This window comes from Nicrophorus vespilloides, unplaced genomic scaffold, assembly GCF_001412225.1.
Source record: "Nicrophorus vespilloides isolate i.1.1-1 unplaced genomic scaffold, Nicve_v1.0, whole genome shotgun sequence".
NCBI classification, from domain to species: Eukaryota; Metazoa; Arthropoda; class Insecta; order Coleoptera; family Silphidae; genus Nicrophorus; species Nicrophorus vespilloides.
In genome coordinates, this window is record NW_017095967.1 from 35,325 (window position 1) to 59,646 (window position 24,322).

The following is a 24,322-nucleotide window of genomic DNA, read 5'->3' on the forward strand; positions in this document are numbered from 1 at the left end:
TGGCATCAGATGAGAATCGAGCAGAAGCATCCGAATATCTACAGGAGAATTTAGATAAGCTACAAGAATGGTTTAAAAAATAGAAGTTGACGAAATGAAATCCGTGCATATCACATTCACGCTAAAGAAAGACACCTGCCCAACTGTAAGACTTAATGGACAAGATCTGTCCAAAGCAACAAAAGTCAAATATATAGGCATGCATCTAGACAGAAGACTCATCTGGAAAGATCACATTCAGGCTAAGAGGGAGCAATTAGAAATAAGGTTTAGAAAACTCTAGGGAAAAGGTCGGATTATCAGTGGAAAATAAATTACTTATATACAAAGTAATACAGAAATCAGTATGGACGTATGGTATAAAATTGTGGGGTGCAGCCAGTAAATCGACATACAAAATAAAAACAAAGGTTCCAATCAAAATGCTTAAGAAACATTATTACTTTAAGAAGAAAATTCTTTAACAATCCTTTATTTTATATATTTATGTCTTTCTATAAACATTTTTAATTATTTAGCTACAATAGTTGTGACAAAAAAGTAAACTTTTGTCCAGAATTTTTCACTTTAATTATAGTTAAATTATAGAAACTAGATCAAAAAAACTTAATTTTATATATTTAATCTGACTTTTTATAAACATTTTCTTACAAACAATAAAAATTTTACAACATACAAATTATACAAAGGTTCCAATCAAAATGCTTAAGAAACATTATTAGGATTCCATGATTCGTCAGGAATAAACAAATACACGAAGATCTTCATATAGATATGGTCCAGGATACAATAGCAACATTTAGTAGTAGATACCAAGATAGACTGGAGTCTCATACTAATGTTCTGATTATTGGCCTACTCGACAACAGTGAAACCACAAAAAGGCTGAAGCGTTGCAAACCATTGGATTTAGTATATAGATTTAAGTTCAAATCATCATAATGGTAACTATCCACCGGGAAAGATTGTCCATTTAATGTCAACCGCGATCTTAAATTTACACAATGTTCACATCGATTGTGAATAAAAAAAAATGGATTTGCAGAAGGAATAATGCGGGGAAAAATAAATTATTAAGATTCGTAAGTAAACGCATTCAAACAAGACATCGTCAGCCTTATTTTATTGATTGAAATGTAACCCAACAAAACAAAATATATAATCGGAATATTATACAATAAGTACAAATTCTAAAAAAAAAAAAATTGATCGAAAATTGATTTTTCCTTTACAATATTTCGAATAAAAGCGAATACAAAGTAGACACGAAATAACAATAAATAAAAACAATGCTAATTAAGAAAAGAAAGAAAAAACAATAGAGAGAAATATAATGGTAATGAGCGATAATATATAAATCGTACATATATATCAAAATAAAAATATCAAGTATATTATATAATAAAGATAATAATTGTAATAGTTGCGGTATTATTAATTATTAATAAGTAGGATAATTGATGTTTAAGGTCACGATGGAATTAGCTACTTTCATTCACGAAGAGGAACAAACGAAAAAAATATATAGCGCATCGAAAAGAACTATAGTTTTCTCTCAATATATATATATTTTTGCTAGATAACCTGAGTGTGGATGTTTTTTTGTGTGAGTGTGTGTTTCTTATATAATTTAACAATTGTTATACTAAGCAAGTAAATGGCTCGATCACTTTTCACAATAAATTAAATGAAATACAAAAATCGAATTAACGTAATAGGAGGGGGAGAAAAGAACGTAAACAAATTATAATAATTAATTAATTGATAAAAAAAACAACAAGTTTCGTGAGATGCACTGTTTACACGTACGCCGAAAGGACGAGCATACCGAAGCTGCCGATGAGGAAGAGGCCGGCCGGAACGCTCGATAGGAGTCGATACCGTTCATCTGCGGAAAAAACAAAGTTATTATTCACGTGTCTTTTGCAGAAGTGGTAATAATAAGTTACCTGTCATCGCCGCAGATTTCTTGCCCAAAGCCCAACCCAACGATCGATGCACCGCCATCTTCCATTTGTTGTACCTCGCGTTCCTCTCTGCAAATAAATTGTATTTTATTTTAAGAATTTATCTTTAAGATTGGAAAGTGCATGAATAGAGAGTCTCACCATCTTCTGTGGTCGTAGGTAAAAATGTATCACTGGGAACGATTTCCCTGTCTTTTGCACTCAAGTCCCAGACGTCGATGCCCTTAGCTTGTCCTGCAGCCATGGCTACACCGAGAGCGGTCATGTCTTGCGACTGCGATCTGAAAACCGGGATTCCGCTGATGTCGGCCTGAAATTCCCATAAAAAATGAACACGACTTTCGATTTATCAATTTTCAACTGATTCATTTACCTGCAATTGCATCAGTAAATTGTTGGTGGTCAGCTTCCCGTCGACGTGCAGCTTGCTCAACGGGATTCCGCAATCCTTGTTCATCGCTTCTAAGATATCTCTGGTTTGGAAGCAGACGGCTTCGAGCGCGGCTCGGATTATGTGTTTCTTCGTCGTGTAAGCAGTCAATCCGCAAATTATACTGAGAACAGCACACGAATTATTTCGATTTAGATATTAAGAAATTTGACTGATTACCCTCTAGCGTCTTTCCTCCAGTACGGAGCGTACAGGCCTTTGAAAGCAGGAACGAAGTAAACGTCTCCGGTATTGAAGACTTCTTGGGCCAAAGATTCGGTATCTTCTTGGACGTTCTTAATTAGGCCCATGTTATCTCTAAGCCAGTTCAAAGCTTCTCCAGCTATTGCAACGCTCCCTGCAAAGATTACAATTTACAATTGAAATAAATCACCAAAACAAAACTATATACCTTCAAGCGCGTAAGTAGGCTTGTCGTCTCCGAATTTATAAGCTACAGTTGTAACAAGGCCGTGTGTTGATTGCACTCTCTAAAAAATTAAATATTTATTATCATTTCACTAAAGTTTTAAATTGAACTAACCGTTTTTCCCGTATTATATAATAGAAAGCATCCGCTCCTGTAGGTGTTCTTCGCCTGGCCTTCCTTAAAGCAATTTTGTCCTACTAAGGCAGATTGTTGATTACCTAAAATCTGCAACAACAACAAGTATTAAGTAAACAGTTTGAATGGAATTGAGTATAGTTTATACCCCTGAGATAGGTATGCCGTCAAGGACTGTTCCTTTAACCTTCCCGTACACCTCCGAGCTGTTCCGGATTTCCGGCAGGATGGCGGCGTTGACGTTGAATGTGTGCAGAAGCAATGGGTCCCAATGCAGAGTCTCAATGTTCATCAGGAATGTACGTGAGGCATTTGTGACGTCCGTTATGTGGATTCCACCGTTTACACCGCCAGTCAAATTCTAAAATTTACACAATTTAATAAGCAAATTCAATAGAATTCGTTTAATGAATTACCCATACGATCCACGTATCGATTGTACCGAAAAGGCAGGTTCCCTTCTTGATCGCCCGTCTGATGTTCTTCACGTTGTCCATCAACCATTTGAGTTTGAAGGCGCTGAAGTACGGAGACACGGGAAGTCCGCAGATTTGCTTGAAATGGTTCTTGTTATTGTCCGGCAACTTGGCGAGGATTTGATCTACCGTGGACGAAGTTCGGATATCGTTCCAAACTGAAGACAAACAAACAGTTAACAACAAATTATATAATTTACACAATAATATTACCTATAGCGTTGTGCAGAGGTTCTCCGGTTGTCTTATCCCAGACAACTGTGGTTTCTCTTTGATTCGTCACACCTATCGTTACTATATCAGAAATATTACAACCTGAAACAACAACAAAATCGTGATTTACAACAATTGACTTAATCAAGGTCCAAAAACAATTATTAATAATTATGTATAATTCGATACATTTCATAGAAATCATGTAAAAGTCTATAGTATCTAAGAATGTATTTGCAAAAACAAAAGTCCATGTTATTTATACGTGTCTACAAATCGGATTGGCTTTGAAATCGCTTGCGCTACGCTCATGATACCCATGTGACAAAATGATGGTCTTGCGTAATAAAACACATGCAACCGAAATAGCAACAACTAGAATCGGTTTCAGATCAGAATTTTTTACTAAATTTTTGTTTAAACATATTTATTTCTGATAATATTCTCGTTGTACTCGAGTTGAAACAACTGATTATCCTATTACATTTTGAGCGCGCAGATTGGATGTTGTCGTTTGGAATGAGTGAGTCGCTGTTTGTTTTCGCTGCGCTTCCAATTAAGTGGATATTATCAGGGATCCACTCCACCGTGCGAGTATTAATAAGATAAAACTGGATCAATATTGTTTAATTAACAAAAAGCGAAGCACGATCATTTCCTTCAGCGATTACATTCAAGTACAAAGAAACGCAAAAGATAGAAGAACTATCTGCAATTCAACAACTGCAATGAAAGTTTCGTAATAAACTACATTGAAGGTAATTGTTTAATCAGCTGATATGACTTTAACAATTCCTGAAATCAGTATATATAAAAAAATCAATTGCAATCGAATAAAAACAGGATGAAACAAAGAGAACTTTGATTAAATCTCGAAAGGAATAACGTGATTTATTGATGTATTTTGCAATTCCACGATCGAACCAGCCGGAGGCAGAAAGAGTTGGTTTATGTGAAGCAGAAGGTCAATTCGCTGATTACAAATGTATGCTTTGTAAATATATAAATAAACTGCAGAGAAAATGCGTATTTATAATAAATTGATGCATTTATTGTTGAACTTACGCAATAATAACAAAAAAAATGTTATACGAAACGTTTTACAGATATAATCTAAAATTTTGAAAACGAACGAAATATTTGCAAGTAATTGTTTCGTAACTCGGCGAGATATTATTGTTTACACGCAATTAATGTTTTTGGCGACAATAATAGATTAGATTTTGAAAATCTCCCGGCAATAATCGTATAAAATTCTTTAAATTTTCGCACGACAAATGTGTAAATTGAAATTACTTTTTTTCTGATATTTGTTACACGTTTCTTCTAAACGAGATAATAAAACTGCAGTCAAGTTGTAAACTAGAATTAAACGTGAATTACTTAATTTTACGAGATGCTTAAAGTGCTCATAAACGTAAACCAAATTGTGTGTCTAGCAAAAAAAAAATCAGTCAATAAAAGTGAACTTTATTATTTATAGAAAAATATATCTGAAGTATTGAAGTTCAATGAATATTATGAACAAAATATGATTGTTTTTCGTATTAATTCCACGATAAATTTCTTATCATGAAATTGTGACTAATTAGGGGAAATCCAATGTAAAATGCATTTACATTAATTTTGTCCATAGTGATAAAATATTTTAAGTAAGTCTTTTGATAATATTTTAACAGATGTTTATAAATTGGTATTTTTCGCATAATTTACAAATTTGAATAAAAAATGAGCTTGCATTATATCGTTTATGTTTATGTTAAATATTTGTTTTTATGTTATTAAAAAATTTATCATTTTATTTACAGAATGAACAAATTTAATGGAAATCCCTAAATTTCTTCACTGAAATATTTTATATCTAAATTTACGTAAAACTTCAATGAGTGTTTTTTTTTATTAAATAACGCGTTTGTTATTGAAAATGTATCAGTTTGTTAAATTGCAGACAATTTCAATGGAAATCCCTAAATTTCTTCACCGAAATATTTTATATCTAAATTTACGTAAAACTCAAGAGATATGATAAAGTAAAATGAATACTTTCGAGAAAATAATCAAAAATTTAAATACTTTTTGAAGAATTTCTTAATTTTCAATGAGTTTTTTTATTAAATAACGCGTTTGTTATTGAAAATTTATCAGTTTATTTAAATTGCAGACAATTTCAATGGAAATCCCTAAATTTCTTCACCGAAATATTTTATATCTAAATTTACGTGAAACTCAAGAGATATGATGAAGTATAATGAATATTTTACAGAAAATAATCAAATTTTAAATTCTTTTTGAAGAATTTCTTAATTTTCAATGAGTTTTTTAATTAAATAACGCATTTGTTATTGAAAATTTATCAGTTTATTTAAATTGCAGACAATTTCAATGGAAAACCCTAAATTTCTTCACCAAAATATTTTATATCTAAATTTACGTAAAACTTCAATGAGTGTTTTTTTTTTATTAAATAACGCGTTTGTTATTGAAAATTTATCAGTATGTTAAATTGCAGACAATTTCAATGGAAATCCCTAAATTTCACCCAAATATTTTATATCTAAATTTACGTAAAAATCAAGAGATATGATAAAGTAAAATGTATACTTTACAGAAAATAATCAAAAATTTAAATACTTTTTGAAGAATTTCTTAATTTTCAATGAGTTGTTAAAATATATAATATATAATGAGTTATTAAATAACGCGTTTGTTATTGAAAATTTATCAGTTTATTTAAATTGCAGACAATTTCAATGGAAATCCCTAAATTTCTTCACCCAAATATTTTATATCTAAATTTACGTAAAACTCAAGAAATATGATAAAGTAAAGTGAATACTTTACAGAAAATAATCAAAAATTTAAATACTTTTTGAAGAATTTCTTAATTTTCAATGAGTTTTTTTTTATTAAATAACGCATTTGTTATTCAAAATTTATCAGTTTGTTAAATTGCAGACAATTTCAATGGAAATCCCTAAATTTCTTCACCGAAATATTTTATATCTAAATTTACGTAAAACTTCAATGAGTGTTTTTTTTAATTAAATAACGCGTTTGTTATTGAAAATGTATCAGTTTGTTAAATTGCAGACAATTTCAATGGAAATCCCTAAATTTCTTCACCCAAATATTTTATATCTAAATTTACGTAAAACTCAAGAGATATGATAAAGTAAAGTGAATACTTTATAGAAAATAATCAAAAATTTAAATACTTTTTGAAGAATTTCTTAATTTTCAATGAGTGTTTTTTTATTAAATAACGCGTTTATTATTGAACATTTATCAGTTTATTTAAATTGCAGTCACTTCAGTATAAGTTATTTTTGTATGTTGTAACAAACAGAAAAATTGTATAGGAGAATACCGTGAAATAAGTTTATTGTTACTAAATATATTTGAAAATTGATCCGTTTTTGTAATCTAAATCACTATAATTTATTCTACGATTTAAGCTTAAAATTACCTGAATTTTCCAAAAAAATTCCAAATATTTTTTTCATTGAAAATAATATTGAAATAACTTAATTTTAATATGTTTTAAATGAAATTCAAAGAACAATTTTATTTTATTATTTTAACTAATAAATTTTTCTAGTTTTGTTCAATGAAAATTAAAGAATTTAGAACAAATTGTTAGTCTGTGACGATAATGTAGACAAAGTGTTTTTAAATAATTATTATGAAACGTATAGATTAGAAGCGAAACTTTCTATTGGAAATAATCTAAAATAGATAGTTGTGTGTGTAGCGTATAAAAAATGCTGTTTCGTTCGACGGAACGGGAAAACCCTCATCATCGCAAATTCGAGTTACGTAACGGCGACGAACCCACGTGCATAATGTGTTTTGCAGCGAACTTACTTTTGGTTACGTTCTGGATGCAGGTGTTGATGGCATCGAGGATCTCTTTGGGATCCTGCTCGTGCCATCCCTCTTCAGGTACAATGGGGTTGATATCGACGGCGTGCTCGGCGAGCTCTTTGGTATGCTTGGCGCGGAAGACGCAGAACTTGATGGTCCTGGTGCCGGCGTCGATGACGCCGATCAGAGGTTCCGAATCGCCTTTTCCCTCCGACATCTCGCACTTCGATTTATTAGACAACCTGTGGGGTTCCTCTCCGATCGAGAACTACTGGAACAAAAGTACAATGTTTAAATTGATAATAGATCGATTGTTTTTGTGTCGCAAATTCTCTCTCACACACGACGATGATTAGATAAAAATGGATGAACCCCATCGTCGATCCGGAGACTTACCGATCGCAACACTCTCAATTCTACGCAGAGAACTGGTGGTGAACTAGTACTCTCTTCGATGATTCCCTCGAATCATATCAATTCAAATTACTTTAATTCGTCTATTCCCGCCTAATCCGATAACCGCATTTCTCCTTTCGATATGAGCACTGCTGCCTTCACCCGACGAAGCTCGTCACAAAACTTAAACTTTCCTCCGACCGAACGAACGAACGAAAAATAAAACCAGTTTCGCTTTAACACTTTAACCAGTCAAGGTAACGAATTTCCATTTCCCTCCGCACATATCTTTACTAATTACGGACGCTAATCGCGAGTGGGTGTGTTTGTAAAAGTTTATCAATCAACGACGCGCCTCTATAAAAAGATCATCGCGAGTCGCGCGACGCTTATTCTTAGCCTTATCAAACGTATTACCACACAATTAATCTCGCATCGAGTTCTTTATTCCACCTAATCACAAGTGGACTGGAATGCAAGACACTCGCATGCATACCATCAACTAAGAATAGAACGCTTACACCGATAAAAAAAAATAAATAGAAACAACAATTGCAAAATTTGCGTAAACTACTTTCTTACTTACTTACTTACGAATCGGAATAAAGCCAAAACACGTTTGATCCTTTACGCGCGACGTAATTAATATTTAGCAACTTCGCCTGTCGATAAGGATTCCCCCAATTGGCGGGGGCGATTCAAAATGTTCGTAGATAAAACCCATTGTCTCATTGATTAATCCGCGTTTAATTGGAGCAGCGAATTCGCACTTTGCACTTTCCAATATTTACATAAGTAACGACGCGAAAAGGAAATGCAAATAATGCACGTTACACCTGACGATTCAATAACACATTTTTATAAAGTCTTTAATATATAAATTATAATAACAACGCATTACTTATACAGCAAATGTTAACAGCGATTTTCTCTTCGATTTAAAGTAAACAAGTCCGAGAAAGAATAACCTTGGGCTACAAAACGCATTTACACAATCACTAAGAATAATCAGTTTTCAAATTAAAGATTTGTTTAAATTAATTTGTAATCAAAATAATTGTAAGTTTAATTATTGCATCGAATTATGTAATCCAAATATTTGCTTAAATGAATTATAATTGTACAAGCTTACATCTCTGTGTTTAAGCTGAGATAAGAGTAGTATTGTAAAATGTGACTATTAAAGAAATTGCATCGCAACAAATTTATCTAATCTCGCTTTCAATTACAGTCGTACATAAATCAATTTGAAGAGGCTATTAATTTGTGAAAAATTAAAAGAATTTGTAGATATGGTAATCTTTTAGAAGACAATGGAAGGAAGAAAAACCTTGGAGGATGCGACGGGTCGATGAATTACGAAGCTCCAACCTTCGGGTAAACGAATCTGTCGAGCTCTAAAACCTCGATAAAACCGGCATAGTTACAACTATTATAAAAGTGTGAACGCAACAAAAGGGTTTTCACTTTGCGTCAGACGAGTGACCTCTTGACACGGACGGATTCATTAACTGCAGACCAGCGAAAATTCGAGTGAAATTAACGATAAATTTTATCGTTGAATAGTATTTAATAAATTGAATGGAACGACCTTCGACCTATGCATTCAAATGGAATACACCTAAATTTATTTAGTAAGTAAGACGGTAGTAATTAGGTACAAGGCGAGATCAGTTGTATTTAACAATCCGGATTGATTTCATTGAAACGTGGATGCATTATTACCAATCATTTGGATCGGACGAACTTCGACCCCGCCGGAACGCGGAAAAATCGCCGCACACATTTCTATATAATTGGTCTGACATAGATAGTAGAGAAAAATCGAAAGTCCATAAGTCGACGGCTTCCAAGTTTTTTTGAAGAATCTCCGCCCCGCCGTAAATCATCGCTCTGCTCTATCAGTGTGTAAACATTTGTCTATTATTTTAAGAATAATGAATGCAGCGTAAACAAAGAGTTGTAAATCAATTTCATATCATTTGTGTACGGATATTATCGCTTAAAACAACCGTTTGTTAATTAAACTTTAGTATCTGTAAATGCACCTGAATGAAAGATTAACATGGAAAGTAAATTTTGAAAACTAACAAATTATAGGAAAAGGATGTTTAAATTATACAAAAATTACTACTGAAAAGTCTAAAAAGGTATTATCATACACGAAAATAGACAGAAAGTTATCAAAACACAATGAATTTTCTATATAAAACGATTTTAAAATTTTGTTACTAATTAATTAAAACTTAATAGTTTTATACCTCCAACCAAAAAAAGTATTCTCATTTCTTGTTACAGTCGTCATTTATCAAAATCCACTTTTTTTTTAAAAGATTGAATCTGTTTATAACTATATAAATTACAAACGTTTTGTACCTTAAATATTTTCAAACTATTCCATCAATTTATAAAAACAATAAAATTTTAATGAACATAAAATCGATCATTTCTTACCCCAAAATGTTTGTGGTGTTGCCTTTTCTTCAGTAAATAGATGTAGTCCCATAATGTAAGGGATAGGTACACACAGAGATCTGACATGATTGAAGTGCGAAATGCTTTTGCCGCTCGAAGACGACGAATCTTAATGAGACTCGAATCTGGCTGCAGCTTCGTTTTATCCGCACTTCCTCACATAATCAACGCGACATTCAGAAATGTTTACACATGCAAATCAAATTCATTTAAACTCCGTCCGTCCGTCCATCAATACGCGTGATTTATCTACAAGAAATCCAGTGGGGTCACCGAACATCAAGAATTTTTCATGTTTTCATATTTATTTTGTTGTTGCTGTTTATTCTCTTCTTTTTTTTTTAAATAAACATAAATTCCGCAATCAATTGTTTCAATGGCGCGCAACGAAAATCGCAAGGACCTTTGACCCGAAGACTGCACAAGTTCGCTTTCAAAAAAACCGACAAATTCATATGGAAATGATTTAATCAAATACCCGGAATATCGTAATTACATTGAACTATAGTCATTTGGAATATTTGTATAGCATTGAGACAGTAAAGTTACCAAAAGTCAAGTTCAACAAACTCATTGTTATTACTACTTAGTTTCATGTAGATTATTTTTTGATAACTTTTGTATACTTTTTCACACAGTCATTATTAATGTAAATAAGTGATATGTATGGACGAGACAAATGAAGTTTGTTATGTATTCAGTAAGTTCAAGTTCACGGTTTTTTTTTTTAAATAAATAAATAATATAGTCTATCAATTTTTATCAGAAAAATTTAACTAAAAAAAAAATAAATTATAAATATTTTAATTAACTTATTGGAAAACTAATATTTTACTTATGATTACAAGGCCGAGTATTATCTTATTACAGTTTTCATGTATTAATTCGAAGAATTGATATTCAATGAATTAAGTATGCGTACAAATGTATTCTTTTGTTAACATTTCTTTAGAATTCAATTAAGTTTTTTTCGGTTTTTCCAACTATTGAATAATAATTGAAACTGATTATTTATGTAATCAAAATGCAACAAAAAATATTGCAATTTATGATAAATTATTATAATTTAATTTAAAATAATTAAAGTAATTTTGTTAATTAGATATAAACATTTGTAATTTTAGTACACTCATAAATTATTACAAAATTTACTAATATCAATAATAATGATTACATAAAAGAATTAAGATATTTAAATTAATTGTGATAGGCAACCAAGTTCACACGTAGAGTAAAAGTTCGGTATAAGTAACAAAAAATTATTTACGTCACGCAGTTGTATACAAATTAAAAGAATTCATTGCAGAAAGGTTTCTTTTAATTGTATACACTGGATGGCTTCAATGAATAATGAATATGTTATTATATGTGGTTAAAAATAGATGTTTAAGAACCATTTCTAACATTGTTATTGTTTTTCCTACAAAATTTCCTATTTGAATCCAATTGAAAATTATTACTTACAAATTTAATTTTATGCTGAGTAAAGTTTTCCTTTCAGGTGCAATATTGTTGTGTAAGTATGATAAGCAAGAATTTAGAAAATTTGGATTTTTCATGTGAACAAGAGAGAAAGTGGTAAGTTATGAATGAGAAATTGAAGTCAATGCAATAATTGTCTCACCTGGAAGTGTTTGTACGTAGACAGGGGGGTCCTGCAGATGCTGATCCGGTCTGAATGTCACGGTTTAATGAAGGGCTTAAATAGCAGGGAAGGACATGGAGGATGCCAACAGTGATAAATGCAGGTGCAAATTGGCAGCATGACAGTGAACGAGATCCAATCCAGATGTGATGAAGGTGGAATGTCCGTGCACCTCTCTCAGAATGCAAACACCACCGTCGTAACAGTTGCACCGGGAAGAAGTAGAGAGAAGTGCATGATGAGGCGTCGATGGTGATGACTAGAAGAAGGTGGTGCAGTTCGATCCTACAGAAATTTGCGATCGTCGGAGATGGTGAGGCTCGAACGCGATTCCCAACGACCGATCGTCCGAAATCAACTGGAATTCCGCATCTTCGCCATCCCAGATTCCAACCACAACTGACATTTAACACAGCTGACCTAACCTAGTCACGTTCGGGAAATACCGCATGACATAACATAACCCAGAGATGAGCGGTAAACACGGAACGGAGGAGATCACCGATCCGGTGGAGCAGATGCTGAAAAGGACCGGTTGCATAGATTTACATTACAAAGTTCAGGTAAGGAACTGTGAAATCTCCACAAATTTGATCTACAAATTTTGATCGATTCGCATCTTTTGCAGGAGTGCATAGCGGAAACGCAGGATTGGCGCAAGTGCCAAGATCAGGTCTCCATCTTCAAGGAGTGCATGAACAAGTACGTGGAGAAGCAGCGCAGCAAAATCAACAACTATTAGCATGTTTCGGCCCACCAAGATGGTCCTCATAGTCCGCTCCGATTTGAGGATGGGCCCCGGGAAGATCGCTTCCCAGTGCGCCCACGCCGCAGTTACTCTAGCACAATCGAGCGGAACTATAGTTAAGAACATGTGGATGCTGAAGGGACAGCCGAAAATCGTTTTGAAAGCTGACAACGAGAACGTGCTGAACGATATCCATCAGAGCGCCATCAAGGATAAGCTCAACGCCTGCTTGATACGCGATGCTGGGAGGACGCAGGTCGAAAGTGGGACTTTGACGGTGCTCGGGATCGGACCTAATAGTGTTGAAGACATTGATAAATTAACTAAACACTTGAAATTATTATAAAAAAAAAACAATCTGATCATCGTGTTACGTAATAAAGTGTTACTTTTGTATTAATGGAAAGAGTTCATTTGGTTGCATACAGTTTAAGTATGAATTTGTCAAATAATCAACAATACTTAAATTATATATCATATTTAGCATATTTACCACGTTATATAAGGTGCAATAAATGTTTTATATACATTTTGTAGTATTAAATTTTTGTTAATCATATTTGATAATTATTTTGAATTGCAGCGAAGCTATTAGGGTTGCGGCTATGGTTGGGTAAAAGTTCGTTACAAGAATATGGAGTGTCTCTTTCCAGAGTAAATTTTTGTAAGATTTATTCAAGTAAGTGTAGTTTAAAAGCGTTTCTTATAAGTTATTAAGTGTTTGCTAAATATAGGAAGACTGTAAGTTGATCCATTATTGTAAAATGATCGTGTAGTTGTAATAAGATATTGTTTGTTTTCTATAATGCATTTGGTTTTAGGTAGAATATGGGTGGAATGATGATGAAGTGAAGAGATGGAAATGAAATTCAAATATTCTTCTGACAACTAGCTGTCAGTGTGACGTCTCTTTGTTTTGATTTTGATGAGTGGTATTTTGGTTTGAAAATGTGCGAGAACGTTCTGGACGCGGAAAATTGGAAACTGGAGGCTCAGGCCGTGATCAACGACATAAAGGAGCACGTGGTGAGGGTGGAGATCAGCGAGGTGCTGCAGAGCTCGGATCGACGCATCTTCCTCAATTTGACCACGTTGGAGGAGCGCGACTACTGCGTGGAGCTCTCGGGAAGCGGATTCCGAGTGGTCGCAGAACGTCACGACGAGATCAGCAGCAGCAGCAGACCGGAAACGGAAGAGGAACACTTCGAGACGCCGTACAGCCTGCTGAACTCGCTGAGCCCCATGTTTGGACAGTCGTTCGGTGATGCGCTGATGGCGAAGCTGGCCTCTATCCAGAATTAGGTTAGGTGCCAGGGATTTTGTAGCGTAGTTGGGGACTTTCGTTGCAGTTGGCGCTCGTGTTTGTTGTCGGAGAGTGCAGCAGCAAACAGTGAGAGAGGAGAGAGTTTCGGGCTGGTCGACGACGGAACAATGATCAGCAGTGACACATTTATGACACGGATCTCGGGAATTATGATACTGAAAACAGTCGGTTTGGGTGTTTAATCCAGGTGCGAACTCGTCCCGAGCTGCCGGTTGCTGTGTGGATGTGCGTGCGTTCGTGATATCTACTATCTCCTCTGGGCTCTGCCTTCATCATCATCAACATCTTCTCTCCTTTGCACGGAAACCCAAGATACGCTACTCCTCTACTGCTGCTCATTCTCTCCGCGAATTGATCTAACCCAAACAGACGCACGAAATGATCCCAGTCCTCTATTAGGTAAGTTCTCGTGTAACTCGATGGCAAACACACAACGCTATCAAACCCACCTACTAATTACTTTCATCCAGGTTCGCCTTTATGTAATAATACTAGAACCATAACACTGCGCGCACACGGACGAGGAGGAACAAGCAAATTTATTGCTGCGACCTTAACATTTACGAAAATAAACATCAACGTCTGCCGTGATTCAAAACATTCTCGGCCCTTTTTTAATTACATTAATTGCACGTACTTGTATTATTTCGCATTTCCTTACGTTCATATAAAACAAAAAAAGGACAAAGACATGCAAAGGTCAACGGGATGCTTAATTCACAATTATTATATTTGTCGTCGTCATTAATCGGAGAGACGTAAATGTTCATTTCGCAAAGTTTAATTAAATAATTAATTAGAAACGGCGCTCTCTGTCCCATATCAATTTCCAGGTGACAGTTCGAGGCAAAAAACAATGCAGCACTTAAAATTACGTTACGAAACTATCCTAATTCAAAGTTAATTCGACGTGTAATTAAAATGTCCAAATGAAACTCGTACAGCATCTGCGGAAAACGCAGCGAGCGATGAGATGCATTGTACGCCGGTCAAAGGTTGCAACTGCGACGAGAATTACATAAAAAACAAAGATTATTATGACAGTTTTAGAAGAAATATAAATACGTTGATTACTCAGCAACCTAATAAGAATGTTATCAACGTGAAATGTAATCTTTCAATTTGAAGATTATAGAAATTGGTTGTTTTTTTTTTACTAACTTGACAGATATATTGCTACTGTAGTCGACAGATTCAGTTAAATCCAGTGGAAAATACTTATCTTGTTTTTTTTTGTTTGTTTATATAATTTATTTACAATATTTAACAAAACAATGTTAATTGATAATTAAATCCAAGTGTTTTACATGATTTAAAGCTATTTTCTAATTGGATTACATTTGGATTATTTTGGGTTTATTTCCAAAATGTTATGAAATGGAAATTTATGTAATACTTACGCATTATTTTTTAATTGACCTGAATAAACTTGTTCACTTACTTGATGATTGGAATGATTCATTCGTTTTGTTTATTCTAAACTGTGTTGTTTGTAATTATTGATGTAATTTTATAGTTGTTGCAATAAATATTGTCATCATATTATTAAAATAAAAAACGAAAGTTTACCCTAAATCTATTTAAAAAATGTAATAAATATACATTGATTAATTGAATTTGCTTGAATAGTTATAGAATAAAACATGCAACTTTCATGAAAATGATCCATTGCACCGGAAAGTGCATCTTTCTTCTTTTTTTGTTTGTTTTGTTAGATCGATTCATTCGTGGTTTGCATTATGTAATTATAACCAGGCGCTTCCAACAGACTTTAGACGGCACCTGTGGCGTGCGTCGCACATTTAAAGTGCGAGTGTTTGATTTCAATAGAATATGCATTAGGTGTTTGGTGACTGGCACCGTTTATTCTTGTTACGACGAAGGCCGATTTACACTCTAGTGTGTTTGAACCACTGCTCTAAATTACATTAGGTGTACACTCCAGAATTAAATGCAACTACTTATAGTTCTATTGTCACAGTATTAAATCGGGTCTATATCGCAAGCCCGACAACCGTCTATTGAAATCCGGACTGTATCGAAATCCCGACTGTATTAAAGTCCTGATGCTTGAAATCCCGACTATGTCAAAATCCTGACTACCATAATCCCGACTATATCGAAATCCCGACTACCATAAAAATGTTATTGTAGAAATTTATAATAATAAAAGACACTGTCGGGATTTTGATTGTCGGGATTGTGGTAGTCGGTATTTTGATATAGTCGGGATTTCGATACAGTTGGGATTTTGAGCCAGCCGGGATTTTGCATATCCTTTTATCCATACTACAAATACTATGAAATGCAATACGTTTACAATTTGCTATTTTCAACTGAAATGAACTGTGTAATTGAAAGAAAGTGAAGTTTTGGAATGCCAAGTCTCGTTTTCTAAATATTTTGATTTTTTTTTTGCTCGTCGAGAATCTGCAAATAATCTGATACTTATTTACGTTTGTTGGAAAGTTTCTATTGAATGAGACGTCGATCCACAAATGGATTGGCGGTTTTTTGATTGGTGTCAGTTGTTGCAATGGAAATTAAATATTTGGCGAGCATTTGAAAAGAGGTGCCTTTTTTCGCAATCGAATTTCGAAAATATTATTACATGATTCCGTTTTACATTTAAGGTAAGTTTACCGTTAATCATTTAGGAATAAAACTTTAACGTTTCTTTCCAGCATGCTTAATTATGTTTATTAAGTTATGAACTTGTTTGCTGTTGTTGAAAACGATCGGATCATCAATTTGCTCAATTTCCAAGAACAGTGTAACTATTAATGAGATAACATTGCGCAGGATGCTGGAACGTGTTGTTTTCTTCGAAGCTTCTGTTTTCCAAGTACTATAATTTATTTCCATTTGTTGTATAAAAATAGAAACTGTAATCGATTCCGCAATTTGTTATTATAACGTGGGATGCTAATTGAGCTATACCTTCATATTCATTACGATTATTATTTGTCTGAACGTCTTTTTTTTTGCCGTGATGAATTCTCATTCATTGATTGTGCAATGCGAAGGTCGCCGTAGTATGTTCGCTTGAATGCAGAGTAATTAGTGTGTGTTTCTGTGTATTCCTGGATGTATTTTTATGTATGGATACATTTAAGGTTTACGAACTGCGCGGATGAGTAAGTGGCAAATGGAATGAGTCGAAAATGAAGAGAGAGAGGCCAACGGCTTCCAGTTTCGCTGTTGCGCAGGATTCGGCTGATTATTTGTGATAAACAGGCTCATTAACATGATTGAGAGAGCTACAGAGCATATTATCCAGATATAAAGTGCGATGGGGGAGAAGTGCGCCGGTTATTTATAGACGACAGTGCGCGACTTTAGGGTTGATTCCTGCTTCTATTTTCGAAGCGTTGACGTATTTACCGATTCAATCTCCTCAACATCTTCATATACAGCTCTAAACTCGTAACGCAAATCCTGCTGGAACAGACTACGCTTTACTTGACAAGTATAAATGAATGTAAGTTTTTTTTTGTAGAATTCGGATAAATCAAGTAACAAATAAATTATTCTTTTTAATGGTATAATTATGTTAATTCTACTCTTTAAATATAATTCTGAATTTACTGATGATGATTGTTTACGCACATTCTAACTCTTCATATCCAAATACGTTAAATACTTGGGATGAATCGAGTTACGTTATTTGCATCGAAAATTCGATGGTAATCGTCAAATCGCCAAATCCGATCCGTATCCAAATTCCGCGATTAATTCATTCTCCACCGTCGCAGTTGTGCGATGGAACTTCCGCCTTTGTTTTTATTTATGTACGTGTTGTTAGCCGAAGAGCGTTGATCCTTTCTTTTTTTTTTTTTTGAAATGCGAAAAGCCGCCGGACAAAATCACCGTTTCGTCATTTTTCTCGCCGTGACTGTTTTATTTGAAAAACACTTTGTGTTTCGGAATGGCATTGAAAAAGCACACACAAACAGCGTCAACGCAATTTAATTGCCGTTCAATAATATATTTTAATTGTCAATGTTTTTGTTATTTTATCAAGTTAACAGTTTGAAGAACTAAAATTTTAGTTTAATACACAAAATCTGTTTTTTGTTGTTGTTGTAATAATTCTTTGATGTTGTGTAGAAGAGACATATGAAGGGGATTTTGGGTGGAAGATGAAAAAATATTATCGTGTTGACGTCTGCAAGCACGCTTTACGATACCATCTACTAACTTAGAATAATATTTGCTGTGTCTCCTCTGTTTATTTAATTAACTTAAGCTGTTTACTTCTTGTTACTGGTGAAATGCAGTTAGAGCTTGCGCTTGAGCTAAGTTATCGTTATTTATTTACGATCCACGAAAGTACATAATCATCCACGAATCGTTCCATTTCAGCCCCCCAAATCTCTACTCGTTTCAGTCTTATATCACTTATCAACTATATGTTAATGTAGACCAATTTTTTAGTACAAGTTTTCAATAGAATGTTTGTTGTAATTAAACATATTATAAAGATAAAAATGCTGATTCTGTTGGAAGACTATGGACTGCGGTGCGCACGTAATCAAACAGTCTTATGTAAATTTTATTTTGCACTCTGAATTCGTGCATATATTAATGAGAAATTAAAAATTAATATCAAAGGTTGTTTTATAAAATTTGATCCTGGGAATCGCTGGATATGGTAAATTTATGGATCAAACACTACGTTCGTTCGCGATTTACGTAAAATATTTACACTGGGATTTCGTGATTCACCCTGTATTAATAGACTTTGTTAATAAGGTGTTCGTGTATAATCTGTGCGCGTATTTCAATCATTTCGAATTTGATTCTACATGATGCAGATTGCAATTAAATTCTGCGCGACAAGTCGAGGAGACTGTAATTGGACGTGGAAAAGGTTTTCAGCAGCGGTGATTCTCATTTCAGTCTTTTTCTCTTGCAGTGCGCGAGAGACAACGACGAGCACTCTAGTTTGCTAACTCTCCTGGCGAATTAAAAATGACAGAGAGAGAGACTAATGGGCCATCTCCCTTAATCCCCCCGTATCAAATTAGAGTCATCATTTGTATAATGCAGATTGCATTAAAATTGATGCAAAATATTTTAATATTACCGAAGGGATGAAGGAAGAAAAGCCAAGGATGATGATGATGATGATGAAAGAGGGGTGGAGGAATGAATACAAAAGTGTTCAGCGTTCCAGGCTGAAATGTGCCATGAGAGAAAATTGTATCCCGAGTCACGCGAATATTTGCACGATGATGTGTCTTTCGCGATAAAAATAGAATCGGAAGACAAAGGACGTTAATAATTCCGCAGGATATATAAAAGAAAAATTTGTCCCATTTCCATTATGGATTTATTACGTTTCAAATAAAAAATCAATTGTTAAATTGTATTGGATTAAATTACGTTAATAAATTGTTGCAGCAATTTACACGTTCGTGGAAAATCGATAAGACGATGATGGGTTCATCAAATCGAAAGTTTCCAAGAAAACCGATACAATTGCGCATTGTTCTCCATCGATTATCGAATAAAATATGTTTTTTGATTGATTCCGGCGGGTCTAAAATTAACGAAGCGATTGCGTTAATCGCTCTGTTTACGCGACGTGCGGTAATAGTTGTCTGTGTGCAGCACATCTTTGTTCTGATGATTGATTTGTTCGCAGGTAGTGTTGCTAATTGGGTTCAAGTCATCTGCGGATTCGCGAAATTTCCTTCCTCTCGCTAATCCGATTGTGGCGAGTCACAAAGAAATCGTAGAAATAGCGACGTGTCGGTGTGCGGATAATACTAAATCAATATTTGATTTATCTATCACGGATATATATATCAAAAGAGACGCGATAGAAGCCGTGTAAATAAATGTGTATCATCGTGTGTTTTGGATGTATGTTCAAATCATCTTGTTTCTATACAATCTCATTGATAAAAATTGTGTCTTCTCTATAAACATTATTAATTTATTTATTTTATTACTAATACTAATTAGCAATTTTGGTGTATCCACTATTTGGCAAATTTTGACATTTATATTGCGAAAAATGTTCAATTATGGTTGGCTCTGGCCGATAAGCGTTATTAATTTGTTTCATTTTTTTTTTTACTAACACTTATTAGTAAACAAAATTAACAATTTTGGTATATTTGTGTTGCAAGATAAGATATCGTAGATATTTTCAATATAAAACAAATATTTATAATTAATCGCAGAGTTCAAATGGATTTCAGCAAAAGCAATTTTATGTTGCGTTTGTATCTAAACCTATTTTCGAATATAAATAAGCTAGTCTGAGTTGAAGCAGTTTATAACAAATTTAGAGAAATCGAAAAAGATACATTGTGTAATCTTAAGTTCAATTAGTGTTATGCATCAAATCATCTTGTTTCTATACAATCTCATTGATAAAAATTGTGTCTTCTCTATAAAAATTATTAATTTATTTATTTTATTACTAATACTAATTAGCAATTTGGCAAATTTTGTCATTTGTATTGTAATGTTCAATTATCTTGTTATTTCGTTAATAAAATGGTTGGCTCTGGCCGATAAGCGTTATTAATTTGTTTCATTTTTTTACTAACACTTATTAGTAAACAAAATTAACAATTTTGGTATATTTGTGTTGCAAGATATTTTCAATATAAAACAAATATTTGTAATTAATCGCAGAGTTCAAATGAATTTGAGCAAAAGCAATTTTATGTTGCGTTTGTATCCAAACCTATTTTCGAATATAAACAAGTTGAAGTAGTTTATAACAAATTTAGAGAAATCGAAAAAGATACATTGTGTAATCTTAAGTTCAATTAGTATTATGCATCAAATCTGTTGTATAACTGATCCACTAATTGGTTGAGGTATTAAGATTTGGATTTTGCATGCGCTTGCGTTTCAAATAAAAAATCAACTGTATCAATTGTTAAATTGTATTGGATTAAATTACGTTAATAAATTGTGGAAAATCGATAGGACGATGATGGATGATGATGGGTTCATCAAATCGAAAGTTTCCAAGAAAACCGATACAATTGCGCATTGTTCTCCATCGATTATCGAATAAAATATGTTTTTTGATTGATTCCGGCGGGTCTAAAATTAACGAAGCGATTACGCTAATCGCTCTGTTGACGCGACGTGCTGTAATAGCTGTCTGTGTGCAGCACATCTTGTTCTGATGATTGATTTGCTCGCAGGTAGTGTTGCTAATTGGGTTCAAGTCATCTGCGAATTCGCCGTGTAAATAAATGTGTATCATCGTGTGACTGTATGTTTTGGATGTATGTTCAAATCATCTTGTTTCTATACAATCTCATTGATAAAAATTGTGTCTTCTCTATAAACATTATTAATTTATTTATTTTATTACTAATTAGCAATTTGGCAAATTTTGTCATTTGTATTGTAATGTTCAATTATCCTGTTTCATCTAATTTCGTTAATAAAATGGTTGGCTCTGGCTGATAAGCGTTATTAATTTGTTTCATTTTTTTTTTTACTAACATTTATTGGTAAACAAAATTAACAATTTTGGTATATTTGTGTTGCAAGATAAGATATCGTAGATATTTTCAATATAAAACAAATATTTATAAGTAATTGCAGAGTTCAAATGGATTTGCGTTTGTATTTAAACCTATTTGAGTTTATAACAAAAATAGATACATTGTGTAATCTTAAGTTCAATTAGTATTAATAGATGGTTTATGCATCAAAACTATTGTATAACTGATCCACTAATTGGTAGCGGTTGAGATATTAAGATTTGGATAATGGAACTGATTTTTCATGGGTTTAATGTGGGGATATCAGCAGTCAGAGAGAGAGATGTTAATCGTCTCGTGTTTAATCGAATATCGTATGATATCAACGTAGGGGCTGAGCATGCATGAGTCATGCACACATATATAAATATACCTGTATGAAAACCTGAAAGAAGAGAGCAGGTAAGGCCATCGTCGCCTACAAAAATAGTAACAGGAGGTGGAAGTCGACGATGAAGAGGCAGGAGGCAATCATGTGTGTGTGATGTAGTTTCTAGTACAGTGAGCGTGGGGAGTTCGAGGTGCGCGTTTTAGGTTCCATCCAATTCAAGCATTTGGATGTGAGTGCGCGTCTTTCTCGCTTGAATTGGTTATATACATGTGCGTGATTCACGGCTCTATTTAGTGTTTTTGATTGATTTAACCCCGACCGGCTTAATAATTCCATCAAACGGTTTTTAGTAGTCGTCGAAAGAGAGAGTGAGTGAATGCGTGTGAATCTATCCTTTTTGTTTTCGGTGACTCAATGATACAAGTACGGACGCACTTTGACCCCGTCAAGGCCCGGTGAGTTCAACACTGACGATGTCCATTCGCAAAAAAATATATGTGTACACCCGAAGAAAAAAAAATCGATTATTCTTCGGCTACTTGCATTTTATTTCGGTCCCAAAAGGAATACGTAAAACACTTTACGATCCCTTCCGACACGCGAATGACTCATCCCGTTCCGAGAAGCTTAACGCTCTTCGTGGTCCCTGGCAATCATCTCAACCTCCTCCTCGACTTTGAATTATTATTACATCTTTAATTTTCACGACAAAACAAATCAAAGTGTGTATTACATAATGAAACTTCTCCGAACTGACGACGATTGCTCAAAGCGTTTCCTATGTGTACTTATTACTACTCTTTATCATTATTATTTTAGTTTTCTTTTCATACGAATTGCGCTTTATCGGACTACTAATAAGTCTGTACGCACCGACGTGTAGTTGGTGTGCATTCCTGATGCTGACTCACGCATGTAATATTCATAATTGAAGCTCTCCTCTCGCGAGTACAAGCTTACACTTGTAATTATCCTTCGCTCACTCCGTTCAAGCGTCTTCTTTCCTAAGCAGTAAGTGATATCTCCATTTCTCTTCCGCCTCTCCTGTTCATCAAACTCGTTAGCTCTATTGTGTGTGTGTGGTATGTGCTACGAACACTTTGTTAATTAATACTTGTACAACTTCATAACCAGTCAAAAGTTGGTGAATCATCAACAATATTATACGATTTATTCACTTTGTATGAATGCTTCAAGACCGTCCTACATTTCTTACATAAACATAATATTTCAATAGTAATACTTGTTTAATACATTGAAATTACTTAATAACTTAAGAAATTTAACACTTGCAAATTAAACTTTATTTCCTGTTTGAAAAATACTTATATTTATTGCAACAATTATATTTTCAATGAACTTTAAATATTTATGATTCAGAAAATCAAAATTCAAGTATATTCACATGATCATAAAGGGATTTTGATGTCCCTTTCCATATATATTTGTAAAGAATTAAAAAGTTTACGAGTTCAGAAGTTTACGTTTCAATGAATATATTTGAGTGGAATGTGTACAAGTGAATTGTGGCAAGTTTAATATTGTTAGAAAACGCGCTCTTGCATGGAACAGTGTGCGATCAAATAAATAATCGTTATTGTAATGCGTTTATGCATTAGCAAAGATAAATCTGAATGATTGCAATGGAATTAAATCTTGGGCGTTTTCTGCATATTAATGTCGTTCACATTTCACTGTTGGAGTGCGGCCAATATTATCGGCGTTGTTGTTGCGAAAATTGGCACAGGACGAACTCTTTTTACAGGATTTGTGCGAGATCGTAAGTTTCGCCACTTAGATCATTCGAAGTCTGCGCGTTGTTAAGCAACAAAACTGCATCGTCCGTATCACGGGATCGCTCTTGCTGTTACCTGCAGCGAGCGGCGAACGTTAACCTTTAACCCCGTTCTTTGATTTTCCGTGGAAATCCACGAAAATTCACGCACGCCAGTCGCTCGAATATAGATCCGAATTGATCAGCGTCACACGACAAAACACCTTTCGTTCACTTCTTTATATATATTTTTTTTGTCCGCTTCTTTTCTAATTAGAATAATGAAAAAGGGCTGAATGTGTATACGTATCTCGTAATTCTCTCTCGGTTTATATCTTCGTGGGATTGGTTTTGTAGTCGGCTGTTGTAGTAGTGGGTGTGTTCCGTAAATTAAGTGGGCCTCTTCAAATAATTTCAGCGAATGAAAAAGTAATCATCTAATAGCTACCAATTTAAATACGCGGGGTGTGTTCTCTCGCTCTGTTTCTCTCTTTCTCTCATTCTATTTATTGGAGCACTTCAATTCATTATCATACATATATCAGTCAACGTAAGCATCAATCAATGAAATGTATAAACACTGCTTTT

At 33.9% G+C, this 24,322-nt stretch overlaps 4 protein-coding genes across 9 annotated transcripts; 3 read left to right on the forward strand and 1 right to left on the reverse strand.

Annotated features, from left to right (window-relative positions):
- Positions 1-1,099: 1,099 nt before the first annotated feature.
- On the reverse strand, positions 1,100-12,100 carry LOC108569007 (glycerol kinase-like). Of its 5 annotated transcripts, none has more exons than XM_017930386.1 (12): positions 12,011-12,100; positions 7,516-7,786; positions 3,652-3,753; positions 3,379-3,596; positions 3,111-3,323; positions 2,942-3,052; positions 2,810-2,888; positions 2,578-2,755; positions 2,341-2,521; positions 2,109-2,277; positions 1,950-2,036; positions 1,100-1,888 (listed from the first exon to the last, which is right to left on the reverse strand). In XM_017930386.1, exons 2-12 carry the CDS (start codon positions 7,730-7,732, stop codon positions 1,800-1,802), a joined length of 1,644 nt encoding a protein of 547 aa, XP_017785875.1. In that variant the 5' UTR covers positions 7,733-7,786; positions 12,011-12,100; the 3' UTR covers positions 1,100-1,799. The 5 variants fall into 5 exon arrangements, with proteins under 5 accessions (XP_017785875.1, XP_017785874.1, XP_017785873.1 ...); XM_017930385.1 differs by having other exon boundaries at positions 7,516-7,783; positions 12,011-12,099; XM_017930384.1 differs by lacking the exon at positions 12,011-12,100 and adding an exon at positions 10,366-10,500 and having other exon boundaries at positions 7,516-7,783.
- Positions 12,101-12,485: 385 nt separating this feature from the next.
- LOC108569009 (cytochrome c oxidase assembly factor 4 homolog, mitochondrial) lies at positions 12,486-12,867 on the forward strand. The gene is made up of 2 exons (XM_017930390.1): positions 12,486-12,594; positions 12,660-12,867. The coding sequence occupies exons 1-2, from the start codon at positions 12,502-12,504 to the stop codon at positions 12,771-12,773; spliced, it is 207 nt and encodes a 68-aa protein (XP_017785879.1). The 5' UTR covers positions 12,486-12,501; the 3' UTR covers positions 12,774-12,867.
- LOC108569008 (peptidyl-tRNA hydrolase 2, mitochondrial) lies at positions 12,763-13,179 on the forward strand. The gene has a single exon (XM_017930389.1). It carries the CDS (start codon positions 12,775-12,777, stop codon positions 13,123-13,125), a length of 351 nt encoding a protein of 116 aa, XP_017785878.1. The 5' UTR covers positions 12,763-12,774; the 3' UTR covers positions 13,126-13,179.
- A 201-nt stretch (positions 13,180-13,380) lies between these two features.
- LOC108569005 (GSK3-beta interaction protein-like) lies at positions 13,381-15,303 on the forward strand. Of its 2 annotated transcripts, none has more exons than XM_017930379.1 (2): positions 13,381-13,458; positions 13,601-15,303. In XM_017930379.1, exon 2 carries the CDS (start codon positions 13,728-13,730, stop codon positions 14,079-14,081), a length of 354 nt encoding a protein of 117 aa, XP_017785868.1. In that variant the 5' UTR covers positions 13,381-13,458; positions 13,601-13,727; the 3' UTR covers positions 14,082-15,303. The 2 variants fall into 2 exon arrangements, with proteins under 2 accessions (XP_017785868.1, XP_017785869.1); XM_017930380.1 differs by lacking the exon at positions 13,381-13,458 and adding an exon at positions 13,503-13,520.
- Positions 15,304-24,322: the final 9,019 nt, after the last annotated feature.

Bases quoted from the DNA above. Each gene is read 5' to 3' on its own strand.
- LOC108569007 (XM_017930384.1), bottom strand. From the start codon at position 10,452: ATGTCAGATCTCTGTGTGTACCTATCCCTTACATTATGGGACTACATC. The intron at 3,597-3,651 runs GTAATATTATTG...GTTTGTCTTCAG, and splicing joins ACCTCTGCACAACGCTATAG to TTTGGAACGATATCCGAACT. The intron at 1,889-1,949 runs GTAACTTATTAT...TTTTTTCCGCAG, and splicing joins GAAATCTGCGGCGATGACAG to ATGAACGGTATCGACTCCTA.
- LOC108569009 (XM_017930390.1), top strand. From the start codon at position 12,502: ATGAGCGGTAAACACGGAACGGAGGAGATCACCGATCCGGTGGAGCAG. The intron at 12,595-12,659 runs GTAAGGAACTGT...CATCTTTTGCAG, and splicing joins ATTTACATTACAAAGTTCAG to GAGTGCATAGCGGAAACGCA.
- LOC108569008 (XM_017930389.1), top strand. From the start codon at position 12,775: ATGTTTCGGCCCACCAAGATGGTCCTCATAGTCCGCTCCGATTTGAGG.
- LOC108569005 (XM_017930379.1), top strand. From the start codon at position 13,728: ATGTGCGAGAACGTTCTGGACGCGGAAAATTGGAAACTGGAGGCTCAG.